This window comes from Camelus bactrianus, chromosome 28, assembly GCF_048773025.1.
Source record: "Camelus bactrianus isolate YW-2024 breed Bactrian camel chromosome 28, ASM4877302v1, whole genome shotgun sequence".
NCBI classification, from domain to species: domain Eukaryota; kingdom Metazoa; phylum Chordata; class Mammalia; order Artiodactyla; family Camelidae; genus Camelus; species Camelus bactrianus.
In genome coordinates this window covers 16,447,026-16,472,890 of record NC_133566.1, presented here as the reverse complement: position 1 = coordinate 16,472,890, position 25,865 = coordinate 16,447,026, and the positions used below count along the sequence as shown (strand labels likewise).

Sequence of the window (25,865 nt, the reverse complement as noted above, 5' to 3'; positions counted from 1 at the left end):
AAGAGTCGATTTGAGGACTTGGAAATATCTCACATTGATTCTGCCTGAATTTTCTGTCATTTGGGTAAAGACTGTTGTTAAATTTTAGTTAATGTTCAAAAAATTCCAAAAAACTCAAAAAAGTAAGAAATTATCCATAATCTTATCATTTAAAAAATTACGTAACAAAATGAAAATCCATTCCTTCTGTAAGGAATCACCACTAGCGGTTTAGTAAATATATCCTTTCTGACTTTTTTACCCTACTTCTCACTCATGGCACGCGTGTATGTGCATGTGTGTACATATACCAAAAAGCCATTAATATTCTGCAGTGCACTCAGTTGGCGACATCGGCCCATCTGTGGCACGGTGGTACACTGTGGAGCAGAACAGGAGGAGGGACGTTTTGATGAGGGATGTGCAGGGAGCAGCAGGGTTCAAGCGCAGAGCTCAGCCCACTGGGCTCTGCAGGGGGCTTAGGTCCCCGGGAGAGGCCAGGACTCAGCGATGGCCTCCTGTCAGGAATTTGGGTTAAACTGCTATATTCTTCAACTAGTCTGTACATTTGTGTTTTCCTTTTGGGGGTTGTAGTTGCTGTAGTGACAGAGAGAAAATATTACAGAGGTGAGGAAGCATGAATGAAACCAGGCAAGCCAGTTTTGTTTTACTCTCTTCAGCAGATAAACACCGTCGACATGTTAACCGCAATGGGAGCCATTCCTGCGGGGTTCCGGCCTTCCACACTCTCCCAGCTGCTGGAGGAAGGTAACAGGTGTCTGCCAGCCACCACAGAATGCTCGTTAACAGTCAAAGTTTACATCTGATTTTTCTGTCAAAGCCAAAGCAAGTTGTTGAAAAAGATGTTGAATGTCACATGTCTTGGTCAGTCATCTTACCCTCCCTCCAGTGGAGGAAGGATCCCTGATCCTGGCAGGGGTCAGTCTGTTCACCTGTGCTCTGGTTCCAGCCCTTTCCTGTATCTTCCGCCCGCTCTCCCCTCCCTCCACTGGTTCCTTCCCGCATCAGTACTACTAGCAAACCAAATACCTCCCACCTTTATGAACCGGCCCCTCCAGTCCTGTGCCTTTCTAGCTGAAGCCTCCCTTTCTCTGCTTTTCTTCCCAGCAAGACTTTTCCACAGAGTTATTCCTGTTAACTGGTGCCGTTTGCATATTCATTCTTGGGTTTCCCTATACTTGGCTACATATGTTCATACACTCACTTTAAAGAGGAGTAACCCTGGGGGGAGGCTCTCCTGGATGCCCTGAGCCATTGAGTCATCTTATAATTATTTTATTTAGTCTTCTGTCTGCTTATGTTTCTGAACCACTTCCCCCGCTCAACTGTAAGCTAATGAGGGAGGGGTCATACTTCTCTGTTGCACATTTGTATTTCCAGCTCCTAGCAGAGTACCTGGCCCAGAGTAGGAACTCAAAGAAGGTTTCTTGAATGGGTAACTGATTTTGTAATAACTGTTCTTCATTACTAAAGGATGGAGGAACAGTATTAAAATGCTTTTGTGTTAAGAAGTAAAACAAATGATTATAGACTTTTGCTAAAATATCCAAAAAGTGTTTACAAATTTTCTGCATTTTACAAAAATATTTGAATAGGTCATGTTCATCACGGGGCATGTTACTGGCCTAAAAGTCTTTAAGATCTTTCCTACAGCTGCTTCAAGATCCGCTCTGATGCACTTCTGTCTGTTCATTTTCTCTTGTTCTTATCTCTCTTGCTTCATCTGTCTTGGGAAGCAAGTTTCTAGCAAACAGCTTGGCATTTTCGACGACTGTTTCTTAGATTTGTGCCATAACCTGGTGGATTTGGGGATTTGAATTTCATTTGTCCTTTGTAGGAAAATAAAGGAAAAATTATTTTTGCAGGGACTCAATTTCGAGCAAGCTACTTCTTACAGCCAGAGCTCACTCCTTCACAGCTGGCCTTCAGAGACCTGACGTGGGATGCTAAAGCGGGCTCAGTGAGTATGGTTGCCATCAGTATAGTGGTAACTTTTCCAGATCTAGTCATGGTCGCAAGTATACAAATAGCATGTAAATTGATTAACGTATTATAGAAAACAAAAAAAAAATTGTTCCTGTATTGTAATTATTGTAATTTTGAAACACTCAGTGATAGTTTCATAGCTAAGACAAAACTTGGGTTTATTACCTTGACTTTATCTTGTTTCTCTTCTCCATTGCTCTCTTCTTTCACTGTTACAAAGAAATACTACTAGGTGTCTATCTTAATCATGCTTTGCCTCACTTTTTCATCTGTAAAGAGAGGCTAATAGCAGTAACACTCCCAAGGTGGAGCTTTTGTGAGAATTACATTGTACGTGTGAAGGGCTTGGAGCCGTGCCTGGCGCTTGATGATAACTTAGTGAATGTCGGCCGGTGTCACTGTGACTAGTAGTAGCGAGGAGCCTGGCAGTACTTGCTGATGCCATTTTGGGGTGGGGGGCAGCTTAGAATAAAGGATTCCTGGTGTCCCCGTAGCTGATATGAAGTCTCCTCTCCTCTGTAGCACATGTAAACCACACTGAGCACCTCGCTCCCCCTCTTGTTTGCCTTCCTCCCCCAGAGCCTCAGGGAGAAGTGAGAGGCCCTGGGTGGTCCGGTTTTGATGCGGAGGGGAGTGGCATGCAGAATTTTTGTGCTTTTTCCCCCCTCAACCAGAGCATGGCCTGGAACCTTCTTAGCCTTAAGTACCTTTTATTGCAAGTCAACAAATATATTCTGTTTGGTCTGTGTAGTGTACCAGTACTTGAATAAGTGGCATTTAATTTTATGAGCTTTTATCCGGAGAGCTAAACATTCAGCTCTCATTTCTTAAATTGAAAAGGTGTCAGACTGTTAGATAATGGCTTTATTTTTCTCCGTGATACGGTATTTAACTGGAAAGACCCATAACCATAAAGCAGAATGTTAAGAATTGAAGATGTTCTTAAATAAAAAACTAGAATGCCGATGCACTTGTTGACATTCCGAATGATCTTGTGAAGCAGAGCTGAATAACTGCGTCCAATGGTCAGTGCGTTCTCTCTGTCACAGCATCTAAATAAGAAGCCAAAGGACAGTGTAGATAAGGGCTTGGGATTAAAACCGGGAGGCACTGACTGGAGCCTGTTAACGCCACGTGACCTACACTTACCCTCCTTAGGTGAGAATGAGCTATAAGAAGGAACCCGGAATACGGTCGATCCCATGGTCAGGTCATGCATTTTACCGGATTGTACTGACTGCTCTTTCCATCACAGTTTTTTTTTGTATTTCACAAAATAATGCAAATATTTTCAACATAAATATTTATGGAAATTTTAACTCAGGTTTTGATTTAAACAGACTGTTGACACGTTTCTTGCATGTATTTGTGTGTAAAACGTTTTCTTTTGTTCTTTTTTATTCTATATACATTTTCTTAAGCATTTACAAAAGATGCTTTGAAAATGAATTTTTCTTCTAAGTCATGAGAGTAAAACTTTTCTAATAACTGATTTTTCTCTCAGATTAGGTCGAGACCAAGCCGTGTTTCATTGATTCTGACCCTCTGGAGCTGTAAAATGATTCCTCTTCCAGGATCGAGCATCCAGGTTCTCAGCAGACACGTGCGCCTCTGTGTATTTGATGGCAACAAGGTGAGCTTACTGGGAGAAACCAGTCACACCGGGATGGGAAAATGTTTTGTTAAAGCCACATAGTAAACATGTACTGGCCAAGGTCTGCCTGTCTCTTTCTCTCTCTGTCTCTCAACCTCTCTCTCCCTATGTGTGTGTGTCTGTATAAGTATATATGGGAAATAATGTGTGGTAGCGTGCAAACCACATGGCTTCAGATGACATAGACTTAACTCCTGGCTCTTTCCGTTGCTAAGTGTGTCATGTTTATGCATCACAGTTAACTCCACCGAGCCTTAGATTTTTCACTTAAAAAAAGGTACCGACGTCCATCTTCTAGTATTGCAGACAGTCCAGGTTTTAAGTGTAGAGGACTGTGTTTTTGAAGATGCGCACACCTGCGTAACCAACATCCCAGTCAAGATGGGAGAATTACATCACCTTACAAGTTTCCTGTGTCCTTTTCCATTGTGTTCCTCTCTGATTCCTAAGAGAATATTTTTTACCGACTACCAAACAAAGAATTTGAGTAATTCTTAATTGGTTTGTTTGTTTGATACGGCTGAGCCAGTAGGTGTCGCCAGTGAGCAGGAGATGATGAAATGCCTTCTTTCCCTGAGATCTGGTTTGATGTTTTTTGCTACACTTCTCCCTGTTCTCATACACGAGAACATAAAACAAAGACTGGAATTTTATTTTGAATAACATATCAAAATACTAGATGTTATTTTATATAAAAATAATAGCCATTAACTTATGAAACAAATTTATGTCAGATTTCCAAATTGAGGAGCTAGAGAATACATTTCATAGTTACACACTCATCCTGTTTACTTAAGAATACTTCCTTAATAAATCTAAGCCTAGTCACAAATAGAGAGCATTATTATTGAAACTAATTGAGATTGGTTCCAATCATGAGTGAGGAAGCCCTGCTCCAAACAACTGGCCCCATGATGGCAACTGTAAATTCTGGGTATTCTGCACAAAGCAGCTCCCTGAAAGGCTCTGAAAAGCAGCCCAAAGCAGGCAGATCCTTGGAGCGGAGTCTTAACTCTTGAGTCTGCTGTTTGATTTTTTCTTTTTGTTCCCTCTCTTTTCAGTCCTTTGTTTTCTTTCTTCTGTCTTCCTGTGTGTTGCCTGAGCGTGTTTTAGAACGCCATGCTGGGCTGTGTGCAGTGCTGTTGAGTGGGTCCCTGCGTACGGCTCTTTAGTGGTCGCTCTGGGTATTGTCTTATACCTTCGTGGCTCGTGTCACTGTTCCCATTCAAGTGACGTGTAGAAACCTTGCCACCCTTTAGTCCTGTATACCCTCCCTGCTTTGTAATTGTCTTAAGTATTTCATCTACGTACATTGAGAACCACATCACACAGGATTATAATTTTGCTTCAATCATCAAAGATAATTTAGAAAACTTAGGAAAAACTCTTATCGTATTTACCCTTGTTTTCATTCTTTCCATTGTTCTTCCTTCCTTCCTGATGTTCAGTGATTTCTTCTTTTTTCATCTTTTTTTTTTTCCTGTTTAGAGATCTTTCTTTAACCTCCTTTTAGGATCGGTCTGCCAGATACAAATTCTCTTCGTTTTCCTTTGGGAATGTCCCTGTTTCCCCTTTATCCCTGAAGGATATTTTTACTAGATAGAGTTCTAGGTTGGCGAATCTTTTCTTTAAGCACTTGAACACACTGCGCCGCTTCCTTCTGGCCCCTGTGACGTCTGCCGAGCAATCCGCTATCACCGGGGCTGGTTTTCCCCTGTGGGTCATCTTGGTGGTGTTTCTGTCTCACTGCTTTCAAGATACTTGTGTTTAGTTTTTAGAAGTTTATCTACTTTGTTATAAACAAAGTTTGAGGTTTATCCTGTTTAGGGTTTTTCTTGACTTCTTAAACTGTAGGTTAATGTCTTTTGACATATTTGGGGATTTTTCAGCCATTAGTTTTTCAGAGAGACTCAGAGCCCAGGAGACGCCCAGTTTTAGTCTCACCCTAGTCTTTGATTTTCTCTTCTGTGTATGGGCCATTGAAATATGCGCCTCACTTTGGAGTCCTACTCTGGGTTTTTAAGTATCACTGCTTTATGCTGGGAGCAGAGCAGCTGTGTTGAAGCATAAATTCATCTTGAGCAGAAGTCCTTATATAGCTGTTTTTGTTTGTCTGGTTGGTTGGTTTTGGTTGCGGGGGGTAATTTGGTTTAATTATTTATTTATAGGAGGTACTGGGGATTGAACCCAGGACCTCATGCATGCTAAGCATGTGCTCTACCACTTGAGCTGTAACCTCTCTCCCCCTTATACATTCTTGATGCAGTTTGCTAAGTGGAAAAATCTCTAAACTTTTCAAATCATTGATTACTTCATCCATGAGTTCTGGTTTTGTGCAGAAAACAGAATGATTCTGAGCCAGTCACTCACCTCTAACAGCAGTTTTCTTAAATGTGTCATGAGATGTTTGGGCCAAGTCCTTTTTAGCTCTCAGAGTCAGTGACTCAAGAAAGATGTAAAATTATCAAGCAGAAGAAGTTACTCCTGAATCAAAATCAGTCTTCTCCAAGTTGAGAAGATAAAAGCAGAAATAGCATGAGATCTCAGAGTCAGTGACTGCAGAGGACCGCCTGGGTATTAGAAGTGGGAAACCCTGTTTGAAAAACCAAGAGGGACCTTAGAATAAAGAAAATGCAGTCTCACATTAAATGCTGCATAGTAATCAAAAGGGGTTTGTACACCAAGAGCCCAGGCTGAGAATATATATTCTTTTAGGAAGAGTTTAGATAAATTCACATGTTAGTCATTGGAGGAAACGGTCACTTTCTGTGTGGGAACAACTTGGCTGCCCATAAGATCCTCCTGGTTGCCTCCCAATAATAGGAGAGAGGGCAGTGAATTGAATTTGACCTAATATGACATGTTTGGGATGACTTCTAATTATTTTGAAAGCTTGGTTTTAGAAGTGCTATACTAAAATACTTTTATCTAAAATGAAAATTGTATATTATCTGTTCTTCTGGAAGATACCCATTTTGGGCCATGCTTTATAGAGCTTGAACTCTTTTTTTTTTTTTTTTTTTTTACAATTTTTGCTCCTTTTGTATTCCATTGCTTTATGCATCTTGTAGGATTAACTTCTTGCAATAGCATTTTAAAGACATTAAATTATATACAGGAGTAAACAGTGAACAGCCTGAGCCCCAGATTTGGAAGCCTCAATTGAGGGAGGGCAGGTAGAAGGTGGTAAAAAAGACTTGCAGACTGTAGGCCCTCTGGAAGAATCATTGCCTGGGGTAGGGGTAGTGTCGCCCAGGCCAGAGATGGCAGCATGGGCCCCAAACCAGCCTTGTCTGAGCTGGAGGTTGACGCCCTCACTTTAAAGCAGACTGACGGGCAGAGAGGTGTACTTTGTGTAGCCTCGGCAGACACCCAGCTGGCTGGGACTTTCCTCAGCCTCACCTCCCTTCCGTCCCCAGCCCTTCACCATTCTTCCTGCTTCTGGACTGCTGGTCCCCTCTCCTCCCCGCCTCACTATTTCTAGTTACCAGTGACCTGTGGCCATGGACCCACCAGACCAGCACACAACATAGAAGTTTGTTCCAAAATAAAATTTAAAAAAGACATTAAATTATAGGAAGAATATAATTTATGTCCCTAGAGATCTTGAAGAAAACTAATTGCATCTGAGCTGTTAGCATTGTCTGTCTTGGTGGCAGGGTCATGGACTACACATAAAATGCTCTTGTGGGTCACATTTCTTAAAAGGTCACTTGTACCTGAGATTTCACGTAATTTTCTGGTTATTCTATCTCAGATATTAGGGATTTCACTTGCTATAATTTATTACTAGTGCAAAGATCTGAGTCTGAATTCATTTTATCAGTTCTTTCTTTGTTTTATAATTAAGTACTGTAATCCTTGCTTTTTGTTAATTATTTTAAAACCTATGTGTGTGCTGGATGTAAAAAGAAAAAAAAATTACAGAATTGCACAAAGTAAGAAGTAAAACACACGCCTTTCCCTCTGCTCCACGCTGTAGAGCCTATTGACTTTTGGGTACATGGAAATGGTGATGTTTCAAAGAGCTTTCTACAGTATGGTTTCAAATGGGAAAATCTCATTTCAGGTTCTGAGCAACATTCACACAGTCAGGGCCACGTGGCAACCTAAAAAGCCCAAGACGTGGACCTTCTCTCCCCAGGTGAGTAATCGCCGAGTGAAGGGAACGGGACGTGAACTTCTTTTACCCACTAAGTATTACGTGACCGGTTTCTAAGTTGAGTTCGCCCTGAAATAACGTATTTATAGTTAACACAGGATATATGGGGCCAGATTTGAATCTTTAGATGATTTAATGTTTCTTGTGGACTTTGATAAAAATTGCTCATGTTTCTGACTCACCAAAATTGTAATTCCTATGAATCATCTCATTCAGTGGATCTCAGGGTTAAATTCTAGAAAATTCCCTCTGGTGGGAAATGAAAGCAGAAGGATAAAACTTAGGACGTGTTTTTCACAAGTGCCATCTCCAGCTGTGCTAACGAGAACGGCGCGTTCTCGGGTAAGATCCTGGGTGCCGCGAGGGGGACCTGGTACATCCCACCCAGGTGCTGCCAGGACGGGACCAAAAAGTCCCTGGGATGAGGTCCAGTGGCTTCAGAGCACTGAGTCGGTTGTTACGTAGATGCCAGTGAAGACGAGGATGTCTTTAGGTTCTTTTAATAATATTAATTGTGTGTAGTTCCGTTTACTTTACTTTTTTTCTACCTCCGAGGTCTCATGACTGCTCTCCTACAGCTCCCTTGGGTCACTGCACCCTAAGGGCCCCCCGTTAACCTTCTCCTGTTGCATCAGGGGATCTGACAGCAGGACAGCGGTTCACTGGGAGGCACGGCTCGGGGAGGAGCCCACGCCTCACTGGGGTGCTGCGTGTACCCGCGCTTGCCTGGAGCACGACTCCCATGCGTCCAGTCTGATCTTCCAGGCACCCCACTGCTTGGGGCTGGGCGCCACCCTTCACAGTTCTGATGGTGCATCTCCGTGTATGCACAGTGGTTAGGGTAGAATCTTCTCATGTTTTCTTGGATATAAAGACGAACTGTTTGAAGGGAGAAATAATAAGTCTATGTTACTTTGTGAATGAAATTAAGCGTTCGTGAGGTGTGAGGCGTTCTTCCTAGGTACAGTGAGAGCTTACATTTAGTGGAGAAGAAACACATCCATGTGTAAGACCAGTGTCCTCTGTTTACGGAGCCCTAACCACGTGCCAGGCACAGGGGGAGGCCTGAGGGCATCCCCGTGGGGTGGGTACTGTTGAGAACTGTCACGTGGGCAGAACGTCCTGGTTCTGGGGCTGCAGGCACCATGGGAGCACAGAGGAGCCTGAGCTTAATTCTCGTCCTCAGGCACAGGGAAGATTTTATAGAAGAGAAACCAGACCTTGAAGGGTGGGTTGGATTTTCTAGGCAAGGAAGAGAGATGCCATTGCCCAGGGAGAGGGAACGGAATGAGCAAGAGGAAAGGAGGGGAAATTTTCCAAGGCACGCCTCAGGGAAGCTGAGCAAATGAGTGGGCAGCCTATGATTTAGTTCCGTTCACGAAGGACAATGGCTAATACAAATATCTTATCACACATGAGACTATTTTTGTGATACCTCTGAGGACCTCGGAACAGTACTTGTTTCACATTAGCCTCTGCTCTAAGCAAAGAGTGAGTGAACGTAAAGCTGTTTTTCTTTAATACAAAAGTTACATTTTAAAATTTCAAATCGTTGGGATAGATGAGTGCAATCCATCTGCTTTTTGTTCCCCTTAAAAGACCTTCACTATGATGCAAAGGCATAAACCCTTTACAGATGTATAGAGCTGCCCCCTCCCGTGTTTAACTTCTGTCAGTCACTTTACTTCTCTGTGCTGTTTCAGGTTACGGGCATCTTGCCGTGCTTGTTCGACGGCGATTGTTTCATCAGGTCCAATTCTTCATCTCCAGATCTTGGACTGTTATTTGAACTTGGAATTTCTTACATTCGCAACGTATGTCCGGAGAAAGATAAAGCTTGCTAGTAGAACAGTTAATAGGGAGGTTTTATTTTGATAAGTAATTGAGGTTTTTATGTGTAATAGAAGTTTAATCTCTTGAGGAATGAGAATGCAGTGATTCTGATTTTTTATGACGCTGCTATTCCAGTAGTGTTTAAAATAAAAGTGTATTTGTTTATATTTATAGCTTGAGTGAAGTCTAGTGCTTTAAAAGAATGTAGATATGAAAAAGATGGGACTTTGCAGAAAGTGATAAAAGATGCTCAGTTGCTTTCCAGCACAGGGCTTTCCCTCTGTCTAGAGGGTCAGGGTACCCTCAACTGTGTAACAGGGGTTCTCGTTAAGGGACCTGGCAAAGTGTAGTTTTGATAAAGGGAACTCCAGAAACTTGGATTAATTGACATCATATAAACTCTTGAACCAGTGTGTGTGGGTCTGTGACAGTAATTATACATCTCCGTTTTCCACCAACAGCTTGTTAGGTACAGAGTGTGTACTCGGCCTCGTGGTAACCCAGAGAGCCAACCGTTACTACATTAATGCCACACCAGCCTTTCATTTCTTTAAGGCAGATTCATCCATGTGTTGTGGGTGAGCAGGACGGGAGAGAGGGGCAGGTCCCCCAGGTGAACGAACCCCAGTGGCCTTGACAGTTGGCAGTGGGGATAAAGTTCTGAGCAGGAAGACCCTTGGATCATCTAATTGGCTCATTCCGTTTCTCACCGAGACAGCCTCATACTCTCATGTGGTGTCCACGTGATCTGAGATCTTTCTGTGGCATGTTTGCATCACTCAAGAAGCAGCAGCGACAGTTGCCACGTCATTAAGTGGCAGTTTAACAAGATAAGATTTTCACTTTGCATCCCGCCTTTGCCATCTGGCCTGCAAGTCGAAGGGGACTTCACTGGTTTCACTTTATTTTCTTGTGAAGAATTTTTTTAGTTCAAAGGCAAATACTAATTTCGTTTCTTTGAAAAGAACTTGGTGTGTGTTTATTTGACTAGCTCAGACATTGAGTTTCATACACTTTTTTATTTCCTAGTCAACTGGTGAAAGAGGAGAATTAAGTTGTGGCTGGGTGTTCCTGAAACTTTTCGATGCCAGTGGAATTCCTATTCCAGCAAAGTAAGTTGGCTATATATTCCTTCCAAACGGGTGATTTTGTAGAAATTCATCTTTTAGACTAGATATCTCAGGTCTGCAGAGTGTGTGTTCTGTTAGCATTTCAGGAACTTGGGAGGAGAGGGCCCTCAGTGTTGATTTTGGTGTTCTTTTGGGTAGTGGAAGGAAGCAGCACGCCTGGTCGTATCGTGGGTTGGAAGAAATGACACATATAGAAGAGGTTTTTAAAAGATGTCTGCACCAGCTGTCTGCTAAGCGTAGTCCCTCAGTAACTTCCAGTGCTGTTGGCCCATTTCACAGAGCTGAAACAGCCTGAGTCTCTCCCAGGGGTGCAAAAGCCGGGTCCCCAGGTCCTCCGTGACTCTGCCTTTCTTCTGTGGGTGCTACGTTGAAATTGTAGCAGCAGCCACTGTAAACAAATTTAAAATTTAAGACCAAAAGCAAATATTTACAATATATTTGAAGTGTATACATAACAGTCAGAAGATTATTATCCCTAATATAAAAAGTGCTCTCAAAAATTACGAAGAAGACAATCCAGATTTGAAAGTGGGCACACACGAAACATCTATGTCTAGGATGTAAACAAGAAACTCACGGAAGAGATACAGACGTCGGTAGAATGATTATTAAGATCCCAGGTTTGGAATGATGACATTCAGGGCCATGGTGCTGGCTCTGTCTGTGTAACTGTAAGCAGGTTCCTTAATGTCTCCAAGCCTCAATTTCCCCATCTCTAGAATGGGGGATTATCATAGTTCGTAACCCTAAAGCCTTGATTCAAATAACGCTCCCCTTCCACCTCTACTGACACCACACGGTAGGGGTGGCCTCCTTACCACAGGTCACGTCAAAGTCCTGAGTCCACTCGTCCTCCTCTGACGTCACCCCAGTGGGAGGGGAAGGGGCACTTTCTCACCCCCCCACCCCCTCCCACTCCCTGTAAGCGTAGAAGCCCAGGTTTCTTGTGATTTTTTTGGTTTTTGTTTCTAACAATGTTCAGGGTTTTTAGTTGTACTTAGTGGGAGGGAAAAGTGTATCTACTCAGTTTTTCTTGAAGTGATAGGTTTTTTTTTTCAAATGAGGTGGAGGCCTATGTATTGATACAGAAACGTTCCCAACATACATTATTTTACGACAACAGCAAGTTGCAGAATCTTCTGTGTACTGTGACTCCACTTCTGCTCACAGAGAACTGTGCTCGTGTGCACATGTGTAAGCTGTTGCCCGAGGTTGCCTCTGGGGAGCAGGGTGGGGGGTGGTGCCGCCGGATTAAAGAGGGCTCTGACCTGCTTTCCACACTTACTCACATAGCACGCAACTTTCAAAGGTTATATTTGCTTAGAAAAAAGTAGGACAGGGGGCTGCTGAACTAGAGGGGAGCGGAGGGGGAGAGATTTCTCATATTTTTACTTCTCATATCTATGCCAGTTGAACTTTTTACCACAATCTACGTTACTTTTGTATTTTAAAAATAATAGAAGTTAATAATAGCTTTATTTCAAATGATTCGAAACATTTGAAAAATACGTTTACATAACACAAGTCATTAAAGTCAAAACACCTTAATGACATCAGTTAATCTTTCTCATTTTAATGGGGAAAAATTTATTTTCTATAGTGTATAGTTAAGACAGAGACTCTAGTCACTGAGATGGTGACCTCACGGAGGGCAGGGTCAACTTTCATTCTCATTTCCCAGTGAGGCATAAATAAAACGTTTGTACTATAAGATATTCCACTATGAAGTCCAGTGTTTCACAGTGTCCATAACGTGCATCCACATCCACGTATGTTTCTTTTGTAGAACTTACGAACTCTTCCTGAATGGCGGCACCCCTTATGAAAAAGGTGTTGAAGTGGACCCTTCAGTATCCAGAAGAGGTACTGCTCTTAAGTGTCACCTTCTTTCCTGTCCTTAAAGATTAAACAACCAGAAGATGCATCCGGGAAAATAGCTTTAGTTTAATAAGCTTCACACTATTCACTTGAATTCACATTTTTTAAAAAATACATCATTTGATATTAAAATCTGCATCATTTTTATCGAAGTGCTAATTTCCTCAGGAGCACACAGGAGACTCCAACGTAGGAAGGCAGGAAGCCTGAGGACCCTGCATCCGTCCCTTTGCATTGAACACCGGGCCCCAGGATTAACTCAATAGGCCAGTTCAGAGATTGCATATCGCCAGGTCACAGGGTGTGGACATTTGAAATCGTGATATACGTGCCACGTTGCCCTCCAGAAATACTGAGCGTCTTTTGAGGCGTTCATTGACCAGGCGCTGTGCTAGAAGGCAGGAAAATGGAGAATTAGACAGGTACGGTCCCTGCCTCTTGGAGCTCAAAGCCCGACAGCTTTGAAAGCCCCCTCTTGCGCCTCAGACCTCCCTCTCCTCGTTTCCTGGTTTAGGACACGCAGCACTGCTGCCACCCTGTGATGCCAGCCCCTCCTTCCTGAGACAGGAGGGCGTCTGGGATCTGGGATGCAGTTAGTTCCACCTGGAGGCAGACATGCTCTTTAAACTCCCCTTTTCTTTGTAATCTAGCAGCGGTGGTGCTGTCAGAGCGTCTGATGTAGTGGCAGCTGGAGGGGGGCCAGTTGGGTACCTTAGGAAGGACGTGAGGAGGCATCATACTCTTTACCAGCTCACTTAGGGGTTATGAGTGACCCCTGCCTTTCATACGATTCAGCACCATTGGTGCTGAAGAACTTTGTTTTATTTTATATGAAATTTTTTATGTAAAATACTCTTTTATTATATTCACTGCCTACACCCTTAAAGTTTAGAGATTTGTTTTTTAATTTTTTTAAAGCACACGGTAGTGTTTTCCATCAGATGATGACAATGAGAAGGCGGCCTCAACTTCTAGTAAAACTAAGATCTTTGAACGGAAGATCAAGAAACATGCTAAGGTTGGTACCTGCTTTTGCTCGTCTGAACTTGGGGTCATTCAGCATTTGTAGATCGTCTCTGCTTCTGGCTTCTCCCCTTGCTTGGTCATCTTTTGTTAGTTTTTTCCCCTCACTAATTCCTCTGCCAAAGATCAACAGAGAGATGGGAAAAGCTGTAAAGTAGAGAGATGGGGAAAGCCATAAAGCTGTAAAGAGATGTAATGAAAAGAAAACATATAAAGCACTGAGCTAGTTTTATAGCGCGTGGCACATGGTGAAACGCAGCATCCACCACAATGATGTGTTACTATTATTGTTACCATACATATGGATAAACAGAAATAGGACGCCAGCTGTCATAAAGTTTGTTCAGATGAGGATGTGCTATGTAGCTGGTAAGACCGAGGGGACTGGAAATAGGCTTGGAAGGTTTGGAAGGCGTGGAGCGCACACAGTGGATGGGAGGTGGGGTGTGGAGAGAAGAGTGCAACCTGGGGACAGAGACTGAGGCATCTGAACGGCCCCATGTGCCCTGCGCTGCGCTCGCGCTGTCAAGAAGCAGGAGCCTGGCACCCCTCTGTGAATGATTGCTTTTCTGGCTCTGGATCGTGCGCCCAGTTTCAACAGCCCTTGTTCTTATCTCTGGGACTGGAATGTGTCTGCTATTTATAGTATGAAGAGTTAAATCTTTCAATAGCCATTAATAATGTGCTCATGGGTAATGTTCGTGCTCTTGGCTTTTTTTCCCCCTAGTTGCCCATAGAGCCTATAAATGCCCTTTTTTGGTCAATCTTTCCTTGGACAATTGTTATTTTTCAAGATTTTAAAAAAAGCAGCACAGTAGCCGTCTTTGTAAGAGAGAAGCCAAAATCCTGCTTGGCCTCATTCCTGCCTCTCCATCCTCTCGTTGATAAGCTTCCGAGAGTCCAAAGCCCAGCGTGTCTTTCAAGGGCAGCTCTTAGCACTGTTTTTTTGGCCCCAAGTACCAGTTTGCAGATGCGCTTTCCAGTCTAGAGACCAGGTTGGACTGGGTGTGCGGAGATCATTAGGCAGGCCCCTTCTCCCAGGGCGATGGGCGCTCTTCTACGTGCTGGGTTCTTAAAAAAGGGTCCTGAGTCCTTGTCCCCCACTCCCCTGACCTCGGGAGCCGAGGCCCTCGTTGGTTACACCATACAGTAGGCACCCAGAAAATGTCTGTGAAATGATTTCAAAGTGGAGATGTTTGTGCTAGTGTAAAAGTGTTCTCATCAGGAGCTCCGCTCTGCCCCCAGCTGTCCCTGGCTCCCCCTGCCTTGTCCTGGCACGTGCTCCCCTCTCCTCCCTGAGCCCAGGGAGAGACGGGAGCGCTGTCTTGACATTGCCGCTGCATCGCATGATGCAGAAGTGTGGACTGCCGGGACCGCCGGTCCAACCACAGCCTCAGGCAGGCTCTCCCAGAGACAGGCCCTCCCAGAGACAGGCCATGGGCTCTGTGAAGCCAGAGTCCCCGGGCCTGGCTGCAGGGAGGGCCACGGGCTGTGCTGTGGGTTCAGGATGAGATGCACTTTGGGGCATCACTGCCCTGAGCCTGCGTGCCCTGGAGGTGGAGACTGGGGCAGGACTGATTCCTCTCCGTCTCCTCTCCATGGCCTCCTGCAGTGGGTGGGAAAGAAGGCCAGTGATGGTACCAACCCTCCACACTTGTCCCCACTCTCTCTTGCTTAAGAACTTCATATTTATTTAGCCAAATTTCTCTGCTTAAAGGAGAAATGGCAGGGATTATTTTTGTTACGCCACGGGACAGACACCAACACAGGCAGGGCCAAGGGCGGTAAGCCCAGGTATGATCTGTGTCAGTGCCCAGTTTGCCCAGTATCCTTGCCGGTCGGCTTCTTCCTGCCCTCTCACCAGCTAGCAGTCCTCCGCGTGTGTCCTTTGGATGTCAGGAGCCCTGTGAAGATGCAAAGGATTCACTGTACACTCATCTTCCTTCCCAAGGAAGCAGCACCTGAGTCCTGCCGTGGGTCTGCTTTTATGTGATCGTGTCGACCTCTCAGCTGAGATGGCAGAGGGACCAAATAGATCTTCAGTGTCACCGAGACTTGCCTTTCTGATTTGGGAGCTGTTTTTTGATGGGGTTTAACTTGATGCGATCTGGCCAAACATGTGCTTTTAAGCCCCGGCTGAGGGAAAGCCCTGAATTTGGACCCAGACTCCCAGTGCACTGGTTCTGAATACCGAGAAACACTGGTCTGTAGAAGTAGGCTATGTCCCTGTGTATAAAGTTACTATAAATTTATGTTCATTGCACTTTGCTGGTCTGTCTATGAGGTCAGAAGTAATATATTTTTCCTTCTTCAGCTTCGAGCTTTCTGGTCATCTTGGGTTTGGCAAAATCAAAGGATTTCCCTAAAGGAAACGCTAATAAAGAGCTGGCAGCGCTGGCTCCGTCGTGGGGAGGTGCCAGCAGGAAGGGAGGGCCCAGGCGGCCGGCACCGCAGGGCTCTCCTACAGGCTGGACACGGTGCCTGCCCGACAGATAGAGCAGGCGGCTCTGTGAGAGCAGGGGAGGGAAGAATGGAAGGAAGCTTCCACCCCTTCCCCTAGCAAAATTAATGGCTGTTTTTCAGCATTAGACATAAGTTTGGGCATGCAGCTGAAATGCTGCCCACACGAGCCACAGGCCAGCGGGCAGGTTGTAGGAATCACAGCATGAACACCGAGAAGGCAGGTGGTGGCCTCCATGCAGCTCAAGTGTCCCCTGCAGCCTAGGTCAGGCACATACCAGACAGAATTTTAGCAGGGTTGGGAAAAGGTGATTTCTGGCCCTGTGTACCAAATGCTGTATATGAATGTCACTATGCTGAGAGAATCCATCTTGCATTTTGGGGTGATTCTATAAATGCAATGGTTAGGAAGCGGTCAAGGGTGCTTATCCAAATTCCCTGAAGCTACCCGTGGGGACCCATGGCTCCTGCACCATCGTAAGGGGCACGTTCTATTTTCTGTTTTCTTCCTGGAAGCCTGGATCTTACCTCTGCGATGAATTTTCCCTTCTAAAATTCTCATCCTAGAAATTAAAAGAAAGGATTCATTTCCAAAAGTCAAAGTCTCTTATAACTTTAGGTGGTTTTTCTCAGCCCAAAGACATCTTCCTCTTCGACAGAGGACATTGTTTGCAAGGCTTTTGAGATTTCCTCTATGGTCATCTTTCATGCTTAGTGACAGAGTTCCTGTATTTCTAAAAATAACACTTAGAAAATGTATGTTCAGAATGATTGAAGACATTTTCTGGAGTGTTTGCTAAGGTTAACGCTTGTGCTCGGTACGTCCCCAGCAAGCAGTGTGCACCAGATGTCAGGGTTTTAAAGTGTGTCCCTTGTCATGTTTCCAGATTATTATTTTGAAATCTAAATACTGAAATTGTGTTTCTGTTTTGTTTTTTTTTTTTTTATTCCCAAGTATTTTCTCTCTTTGGATGCTATTATATATGGAACTGTTTTAATTTCCTTTTCCAAGTGTTCATTGTTAGTGTATAGAAACGTGACTGATTTTTATATGTTGATTTTATATCCTGCATTTGTTTTTCTCTTCTAGTTCCTTAAAGTGTAAAGTTAGGTTGTTGTTTGGAATCTTTCTTCTTTTTTAATGTAAGCATTTGCAGCTGTAAATGTTCCCTCTTAGCGCTGCCTCCACCGCACCCCCCGCGTATCTGTGCTGTGTTTTCACTTTGTCTCAACATGTTTCCTAATTTCCCTGTGGTTTCTTCTTTGAGCCATTGGTTGCTTCAAAGTATGTGGTTTAATATCCACATATTTATGAATTTTCCAGTTTTCCTTCTGCTAGTGATTTCTAGGTTCATTCCCTTGTGATCAGAAAAGATGCTTTGAAAGAAGAAAAAAAAGAAAAAACATACTTTGTATGATTTGTTTTTTAAATTGTTAAGACTTGTTTTGTGGCCTAAACTATGGCAATCCTAGAGAATGCCCCACGTGCACCTGAGGAAAATACATAGCCTGCTGTTGGGCAGTGTCTGTGGCTGGCTGTCAGTCACAGTTGGTCTACGGTGTCGTTCAGGTTTCTTCTTACTAATCTGCCCGGTGTTCTGTCCCTTATTGGAAGTGGGGGGTTGAAGTCTCCTACTGTGACCGTACACCTGTCTGTTTCTCTCTTCAGTTCTGTCAGTGTTTGCTTCATGTATCAAGGAGCCCTAATGTTCGCTGTGTGTTTATAGCTGCTGTATCTTCTTGATGAATTGACCCTTTTATCCTTGTATAATATTCTTCTTTGTCTCTTGTAACAGCTTTTTGGCTTAAAGTCTATCTGATATTAATAGAGCCACCCCTGCTCTTTTTTGTTTGGTATTTGCGTGGAATATCCTTGGCTAGCCTTTCATTTTCAACTTATGAGTGTCCTTAGATCTAAAGGGAGTCTCTTGTAGATAGAATATAGTTGGATCCTGTTTTTTATCCATTCTGCCAGTCTGTGTCTTTTGATTGGAGGGTTTAATCCATTTACATTAACTAGTGACAGGGAAGAACTTAGTACTGCCATGTTGTTACTTGTTTTCTGTACATGTTAATATGTTTCATCCCGCATTTCCTCCCATATGCCTTCCTTTTAATTGATTTTTTTGTAGTGATGCATTTTGATTCCTTTTTCCTTTCCTTTTGTGTATATTCTATCGACGTTTTTTCTCTTGGTTACCATGTGAATTACATACAACATCATAAAATTCTCACAATATGTTTTAAACTGTTACCAACTTAACTTCATTATTGAAATTTTTTTTGTTTCTGAGCCCTTACTGTGGACCAGGCGTTGCATTAAGCGTTCCACATTTACTTCGTTTTAATCTTTTTAGTAACCTTCTGAGATGCAGGTATGACTGTGTTTTACAAATGAAGAAACCAAAACACAAGGAGAATAAATAATCAGCCCGAAGTCACATAGCTAGGAGGTAGCAAAGTCAGAATTCAGCTCGGTCCGCCACACCCTCCGGCGCTCCGCCCAGCACCATGAGCTGTAAACTCGTGTTTCCTCTGCATTCGTCACATCAGTTGGGGTGGCAGCGGGGTGGCTTTGTTAAAACTTGTAGCTGACTAGCCCCATTCTTTCTAAAACACATAATTGATGACTTACCTTTTTTATTTGACATTTAGCATGGGTATATATGCTGAAATGGAAGCACAGGAATGGTAACACAGAGTAACGACTTGAAAGACACATGAAAATGGAAGTTTTCTGAAGTTTGATGTAGCCAATTTATAGTGGAAATTTTTCTTGAAATTGGTAGAACTTTTTTCAATAATAAAGTAAAACTTGGAACTATTCATTAGAGTAATAAGGGTACACATAAAAAAGAAAAATACCATAGGGTACAAAGAAAACAAACTGGTTACCAGGGGGAATCAGGGGGAGGGGTAGATCAGAAGTTTGGGATTAACAAATACACACCACTATATATAAAATAGATAAACCACAAGGACCTGCAGTGTAGCACAGGGAACTGTATTCAATTTCTTGTAATGAGCCATAATGGAAAAGAAACTGAAAAAAAATGTATGTATGTATACGAATAACTGAATCGCTTTGCTGTACACCTGAAACTAACATAAATCAACTACAGTTCAATCAAAAATAGGAATTAAAAAAAAAAGCACCGTTAGGTTGGGATTGTAGGGAATTGTTTAATGAGTACATTTTTTTCTTCTTTAATAGCCTCCTGCCAGAAACGTTAATCGGAAGTATGTGCTCCATTCACTTGTTGATATTTTATCGCCAGATTCTTGGCGACGTGCTCCTGAGAGACAGGATGAGCCCTGACAGTGCTGGTGAGAGCCCCTCGCGTTTCCCTAACACGTGACGTAGAGCTCACATCACGCTTGCTCTAAGTAAATACAATCCTTGCTGTCTCTTCTGAGGGTGACAGATGGCATAAAATACGCAGAATAGTGTCACTGTCCATAAAGGTCTTCAGACGCGAAGCACTGCGCCCGGTGTGCATCCTGTGTGAGCTTAGTACGTTTTCCCTTCTTTAACAGTATACATGCTTTCACGTCTCAGATTCTGGAGATCCTGAAACTCAGCTATAATCATCTGTCCCATTAATTCTTTAATAATGGCTGTCCCATGTGTTTAATACATATACCATCTTTTGGGGAAGACACCAAAATTACCCAGAATAACTGGTTCTTAACTTACGAAGTTTAAAAATGAGTAAAATCGGTGAATCCAGGTAAGAGACATAAAGATGTTCTATTTTTATTCTTAGAACATTTTTGTAAGCTTGAAACTTTTTCCAAGTAAAATGTTAAAAAGTAATTGTAAAAAATCAAGTTGTCACACATGATTGAACTTGCAAAGAGATAGGCATGTGTTGTAAGAATTGCCTCCAAAAAAAAAAAGTTTAATTTTATTGGAAATTCTTTGAATTCAGCACACCGGTACGCCGGTGTGTGGTGAGTGCCTGCCCTACGCCAGGTGTTGTGCTAGGCCCAGGGGTGAAGGAGACCGGTACCGACATCCCCGCCCTGGTGGGGCGGCAGACTTCAGACACAAAAGTACGTGAATTATCCTTTTTAACCTTAAGTGTTCTGAAGGAAAACACAATAAGAGCACACACCAGGAAGACCAGAATTCCTGTGTAGAATGAGGAAAGTAATATTTAAGATGGTAAGACCGAGAGAGGAGTTAGGTATGTGGGGGAGGTGGGCAAAGGGGGGTCCTTTCTGGATAGAGGGGCCAACACACCTGAAGACCCAAGGCCAGTAAAGTACAGTGCCTTGGAGGGGCTGGAACTGAAAGCAGGCTGGGGCGGCTGGAGCCGAGGAAGACCCCCATGAAGGACCATCCTCGTTTACAAGGAGAGGCCGTGGTTGGACAGGAGTCCTCTCCCGGGGACTTACCACCTGGACAAGTAGGTAGAAATGGAACTCAAGGTCAAAGCAGCACCAGCATCTCTTAAGGAGTAATCATAGCTAAAGGGAGCACGGTTCAAGCCTTTTCATCATCACTTGCCTTTGAATTTATTGCGATAACTCTAAAAAAACTTCATGAATGCTATGTCTTCTTAAAGAAGATAAGATTTATTAGTTTTCCCCTAGGTAAGGGAAAAGCTACTCAGAATTGTTGACTTCATTTGAGTCTGAGCATCGGAATAAACCTAGTAAGATCTAGAGAAAGGATTTTTCTCTGCCAAGGACACGTGATTTTAGAGTTTACTGCCCTTGCTGTTTCTGAAGTGTCCTTCCAGGGCTCTTTGGACAGAATTCCTCGTGCCTCTATTGACTGAGAGATAGCAGTGTTCTCCTGCGCAGGACTTAGGCACGTGGCCGGGATCCCCAACTCCAGATTCCTTCTGATCTCATCCATCGCCATCCGGTGGCCCCAGACGGGGGTCCTCCCCTGAGCCGTGGTGACCTGGAGTCGGGCCTGAGCCGCCCACCCTCCGCCTCCTCTCCCTTGGTGCTTCCTGGTTCCTGCTCAGCCTTGCCAGAGGATGGGTGCCTCCTAATTCCTCTTAACACAACACACTTAAGTCATAAGGAGGAAAGAGAGGCTGAAAAAAAAACAGAGAAAGAAAAACAAAATTTTCTGGTCCTGCTCCATTCAGAGCCGCTTTACTGCCCCGTCTGCTTGGTACAGGCTCTTCAGAACTCCCCGGGGTGCGGGCGCAGGGGCAGGTGGAGGTTGAGGGGACAGCTCTGAGCCCTCCTAGCGGTTAAAGCGAGTAGAATGCGTCATCAACAGATCATGTGGTGCAGTAATTTTAATATGAATGTTTTTATGTCTCTTGCAGTAAGATACAGTGGGTGAAGTTTATTTGAAATGCTTTTTGTCCTCTTGTATTTCAGATTTAATTAGTAATCCTGTGCTGGCCACCTTCCCCAAGCTCTTAGAGCAGCCTGACCTCATGGATGCACTCAGGGTGGGTAGTGTGCGCATCACGGTGGAGACCCGACGGGTCCTGTAAGCGGTTAAACACACCGCGTTAGTGAGTTCTGACACCTGCTCTGAGTTCTTTTCCTTCTCTACGTGGATGACATCTTCTGAGCCCTGTCCTCCGTCCAGCTAACTTGGTCTTACCTTCCTCCCCCCGTGTGACTGTTGCCTCCCCGGGGCCTTGCCTGGCCCGGAAGTTGGGTTCACTATTTCATGGCTTAAGATGGCCATTGATTGTGTTTAAGTGCAAAAATCCAAAGTGCTTTGTTAGATAAATTGACTGAGTTTTCAGGGGAGAAACAGGACATGCATATTATTTTTATTTTTATTTGACATGTTATGTGCTGTATGAAATAGCAGTTGGATATGAAGTTGAACCATCTGAAATCTCTTAAGTTTTAGCCATTTTTTTGGCCTTCAGAAATGGCAGCTTCATAAAGTTCAGCTTAAGCATCAGACTCAACAAATATTGGGAGACCTTGTGCGCCTGCGAGGCAAGTGTTCAGACAGCATGAGCACAGTAGGGGTGTGTAATCCAGGTCCTCAAGGGTTAAAGGCAGCAGCAAATGAGGCATCTGATTAAAGAGGTCCTGGGTGAGATGGACCTAGTGAAAGGCTGGGGGCCGTGTCGGGTTTGGACCTGCTGCCTTGGGGGTGGAAGACAGTGCAGGTGGGGGGGACAGCATTGGCAAACACTTTGAGGCAGGAAGGACTAGGGTGTGTTCTTGAGAAGGACGGTGACCCAGGGTGGCCCGTCGAATGTCATCTCTAGACTGTCAGGGTTGGTCTGAGTCTCATTTTGTGGTAGGTGGTGGGCAGTCCGTGAAGGCTTTTGCTTTAGGAAAACGCCTGACAGCACAGAGAGGTAGAAAAGCACGCGTGCGGGGCAGGGGGCCGGGGGCTGTGCTGGGAGGTGACTCCTGTTGATAAGAGGGGAGGTTGTACGGGCCTGGGGAAGTGGGAGGAGGAAGCAGATATCTACAAGGATGCTTATTCACCTTTGATTTCATGTGATAGTTGGGCTGGGGAGGGGGTGTCAACAGTAAAGATGAGGTTTTTAGCAAAAAGATGTAAGAAAATACTCACAGCATGTAATTAGCCGTAATTTCAGACAAGTTCACTTGGCACAGAAGTTAGTAATGCAGAATTGCTCTTTCTTTCCCTGTAAAGTCATTAGTATCCTAACATTTATTCATTATACAAAACATACATACATTGATTCATTCAACAAACATTTCACGGGAGCCCACCGTGGCTAAGGCATCCTGCCGGGCACTGGAAGGTCTTCGGTTCATAGTTCTGTGGGGTTAACTGAACTCTGGCTTTTGTGAAAGCTTGTGGACAGATGGGAAATGTTTACCAGCAAAGCTGCGCTTTTATTTTATCTCGCCCTGAACACCGTCATCACCTCGGCAGACAGAGTTGCAGGGAAGTGTGGGATTTGGCAGAGCTTTCCTTTCTCACGACTGTCTTACCTGAAAATCTTAATACTATTTTATTGTTCAGGTGTTACGTTGGTGCAGTGTGCGTGGATGTGCTAGTGTCTCACTAATTCTGTTCTTAAATTAGTTTGGCTTGTAAGAATCATGAGCTTACATCCCACCTCGTCGGTTTGGTTCTGGGTCATTAGCAATTGATGCCTGATGAGAGACTGACTTCTTACACGTGCAGGTTCTGAACAGCGTTTTTAACCCTGTCTGTCCATTTAGTTACAGGGTGAAGTTGCAGAGGTGTGGCAAAGACTTGTGAATACTTGGATTAATGTAATATTTCTGTTTGCTTTTTAGAGCTCCTGGGCTGAGAAAGAAAGTACATTAAAAAGATCGGAGAAGGTAATGTGCTTGTCCACAGTGAACCTCATGTGTGCAGTGCTCAGTATTTGCTTCAGATTCTAATCGTGTCTCCTTTTTTTAGCTCAAGTAGCCACAGTCGTAATCCCTCTTAACAGTTAAACTGTGTTATTATGGCTGCAGAGACCCCTTAGAAAAAGGGCGTGGGTGATCGATTCCTAGTGTAAAAAGAAACACTTGATCAAGTCATTTCAGGTCGCTCAGTTTTATTTAATTGACGGGAAATTTCTAAGCCGAAGTGTCCCAGTTGGCGATCAGATTTCTCTCATTTAAAAAAGTTTCCCTAGACATTATGCTGTACGCCAGAAACTGACACACTGTAACTGACTATACTTCAATTAAAAAAAAGGAAAAAAACAAAAAACTCCCCTAGCTCTCAAAGTCCATCTTGGGTGAAGAGAAGGAAGAAGAAAACAGGCTTAAGCCACAGCACACGTCAAGTGTGTGGCGGTGCTGACCGTGCCAGGGAGCATGGGCATCACCATGCAGGACTCGCAGGCATCAGTGAGTCGGGGCTTGATTGCTCTGGTCCGGGCTTGGCAGACTTTTTCTGTAAAGGGCCAGAGAGTAGATATATTTGGCATTGCAGGCCACGTGGGCCCTGTCACAAATACTCAGCTCTGCCCTCGTAACACAAGGCAGCTACTGATAATACATGAACAGCTGGGCAGGGCTGTTTTCTATAAAACTATTTATTAAAAAAAAAAAGAAAAGCAGGGCTGCATTGGGCCCATGGTCCATAATTTTTGGACTTCTAATCTGAATTTTTAATTATCCTCAAGGGACATGGGAGAATAAGCAAACTAAAGACCCTAAAAATTGGCGGAGGGGAATGCATACATACTGTATCCTTCTTTGAGCTTCCATTTGACCAGTGCCATCTACACTTGACCTTTGCTAGAGCTGGCAGGTTTAATGCTGTTCTAGTTCAGCAGGGGGCAGGCGCTGGGCTCCGGCCTGCAGAAGTTGCCCCTGCACACGTGGTGTGCCTGGAGAGGCCGTGTCTCTGTGCAGGTGCTGCGTGGGCTGAGATTCCCACCCCGACTGTCCATCACATCTTACTCCCCGGGGCTCCTCTCTCTGGATTTCATGCAGAGCACTTGCTACCATTCTGCAACACCCTGACCTAATTCAGTGATACAGTAGATTTCACATGGTGCCTTAGTTATGTTTACCTGGAGCCGCACCCTTGTCCCCAGTATTAGGCTTCAGCGCCCCAGTCTCCTTGATGGAATGTTTGAGGCACTCTCAGTGGAGCTCAGAGGGCACCCTGGTCTCAAGGAGCCTCTCAGACCCCCCGAGAGAACTGCTTGTCTCTGCTCTGGTGGCTCCTGCTGGTTCCACGTCAGAGGGAGCCGGGTCCTGACTGAGCATTGGCTTCAGAGCTGATCACCTGCCAGGGGCTCATGGCACCTCCATCCCGCGCCTTAGACAGCTTTTAGTTACCAGAGCTCATAGAACTTAACACTTGAAAAATAATGATGTGGTCCATTCACAACCACTGGTGGTGCTGGTGTTTTCCCAGAGAGACAGGGAGTTCCTGAAGGCTGTGTTTCTCCTGGTTTACCACGACTGCGCGCTCCCCCTCCTCCACTCCACGCTCCTGCCCCCGTTCAGGTGGGCAGAAGAAGAGACCGAGGCCGCCCGCTGGAAGGTCATCGCCGGCTTCCTCAAGCAGAACCAAGAGAACGAGGGCGCCCTCCAAGCTCTGCTGTCGCCCGAGGGAATCCATGAACCTTTTGACATCTCAGAGCAGACCTATGACTTCTTGGGTGAAATCAGAAAGATTGCGACCTGACAGTGGTGGTCCTGACCCTTCCCACAGGACCTGATGGGCCCTCCACAATGACCTGAGTAAAGTGACAAAACCAGAAGTAACTGTCACAGTGTAACAGGCTTTATTCTTTTTGGTACCAGCCACATTCCATAAGAAATATTTATTAATTTGAATATGTGTTAACATAATAAAAGACATTTTTGTAAGGAATTCTGTTATATCTAAATTTAAAGAGAATTTTTTTCAGAAACCAACTCACAAATTTAAGTTGCCTATAGATTTGTATAAAAGCAAGATACTATCAAAAGCTAAATTTATGATTATTTAAGAAAGTGAAAATGCAGCCCACAGAATAGGAGAAGATATTTGCAAATGATAGATCTGATGAGAGTCTTGGATCCAGAATATATATATAAGATTTTTGCTAATAAAATGTATGTTGTGAAATGAAATGAAGGGGAGATCAGAGTAATCTATTTGAGAAAGTTATTAATCGCTTAATTCAGTCTAATATTTGAATGTGGTTTATTCTTACTAGAAAATAAAGCAGAATCTAGTTTTGCCTTCTCAAGTTCATATTATAAGTGCTCTTTTTAAAAAAAAAAAACAAAACTTCCAGGCTTTGGGGGATAAGCTAACCCACCCCACTTTCAAAGAACAAAGACTTTGTTGCAT

The 25,865-nt window shown here is 43.9% G+C and overlaps 1 protein-coding gene across 2 annotated transcripts in view; it reads left to right on the top strand.

Moving 5' to 3' along the window:
• The window catches only part of NPHP1 (nephrocystin 1), a 39,781-nt gene extending 14,013 nt beyond the window's left edge, over positions 1-25,768 (top strand). Inside the window, exons 9-20 of one of the 2 annotated variants that reach the window (XM_074354422.1) lie at positions 663-747; positions 1,866-1,960; positions 3,491-3,619; positions 7,710-7,784; positions 9,506-9,616; positions 10,665-10,747; positions 12,552-12,628; positions 13,562-13,661; positions 19,341-19,453; positions 21,476-21,549; positions 23,351-23,395; positions 24,939-25,768. In XM_074354422.1, coding sequence (XP_074210523.1) covers positions 663-747; positions 1,866-1,960; positions 3,491-3,619; positions 7,710-7,784; positions 9,506-9,616; positions 10,665-10,747; positions 12,552-12,628; positions 13,562-13,661; positions 19,341-19,453; positions 21,476-21,549; positions 23,351-23,395; positions 24,939-25,211 — 1,260 coding nt within the window. In that variant the 3' untranslated portion in view covers positions 25,212-25,768. Of the gene's footprint in view, positions 1-659; positions 748-1,865; positions 1,961-3,490; positions 3,620-7,709; positions 7,785-9,505; positions 9,617-10,664; positions 10,748-12,551; positions 12,629-13,561; positions 13,662-19,340; positions 19,454-21,475; positions 21,550-23,350; positions 23,396-24,938 lie in introns of both variants that reach the window. The other variant, XM_074354421.1, reaches the window with a different exon arrangement.
• The last annotated feature ends 97 nt before the right edge of the window (positions 25,769-25,865 follow it).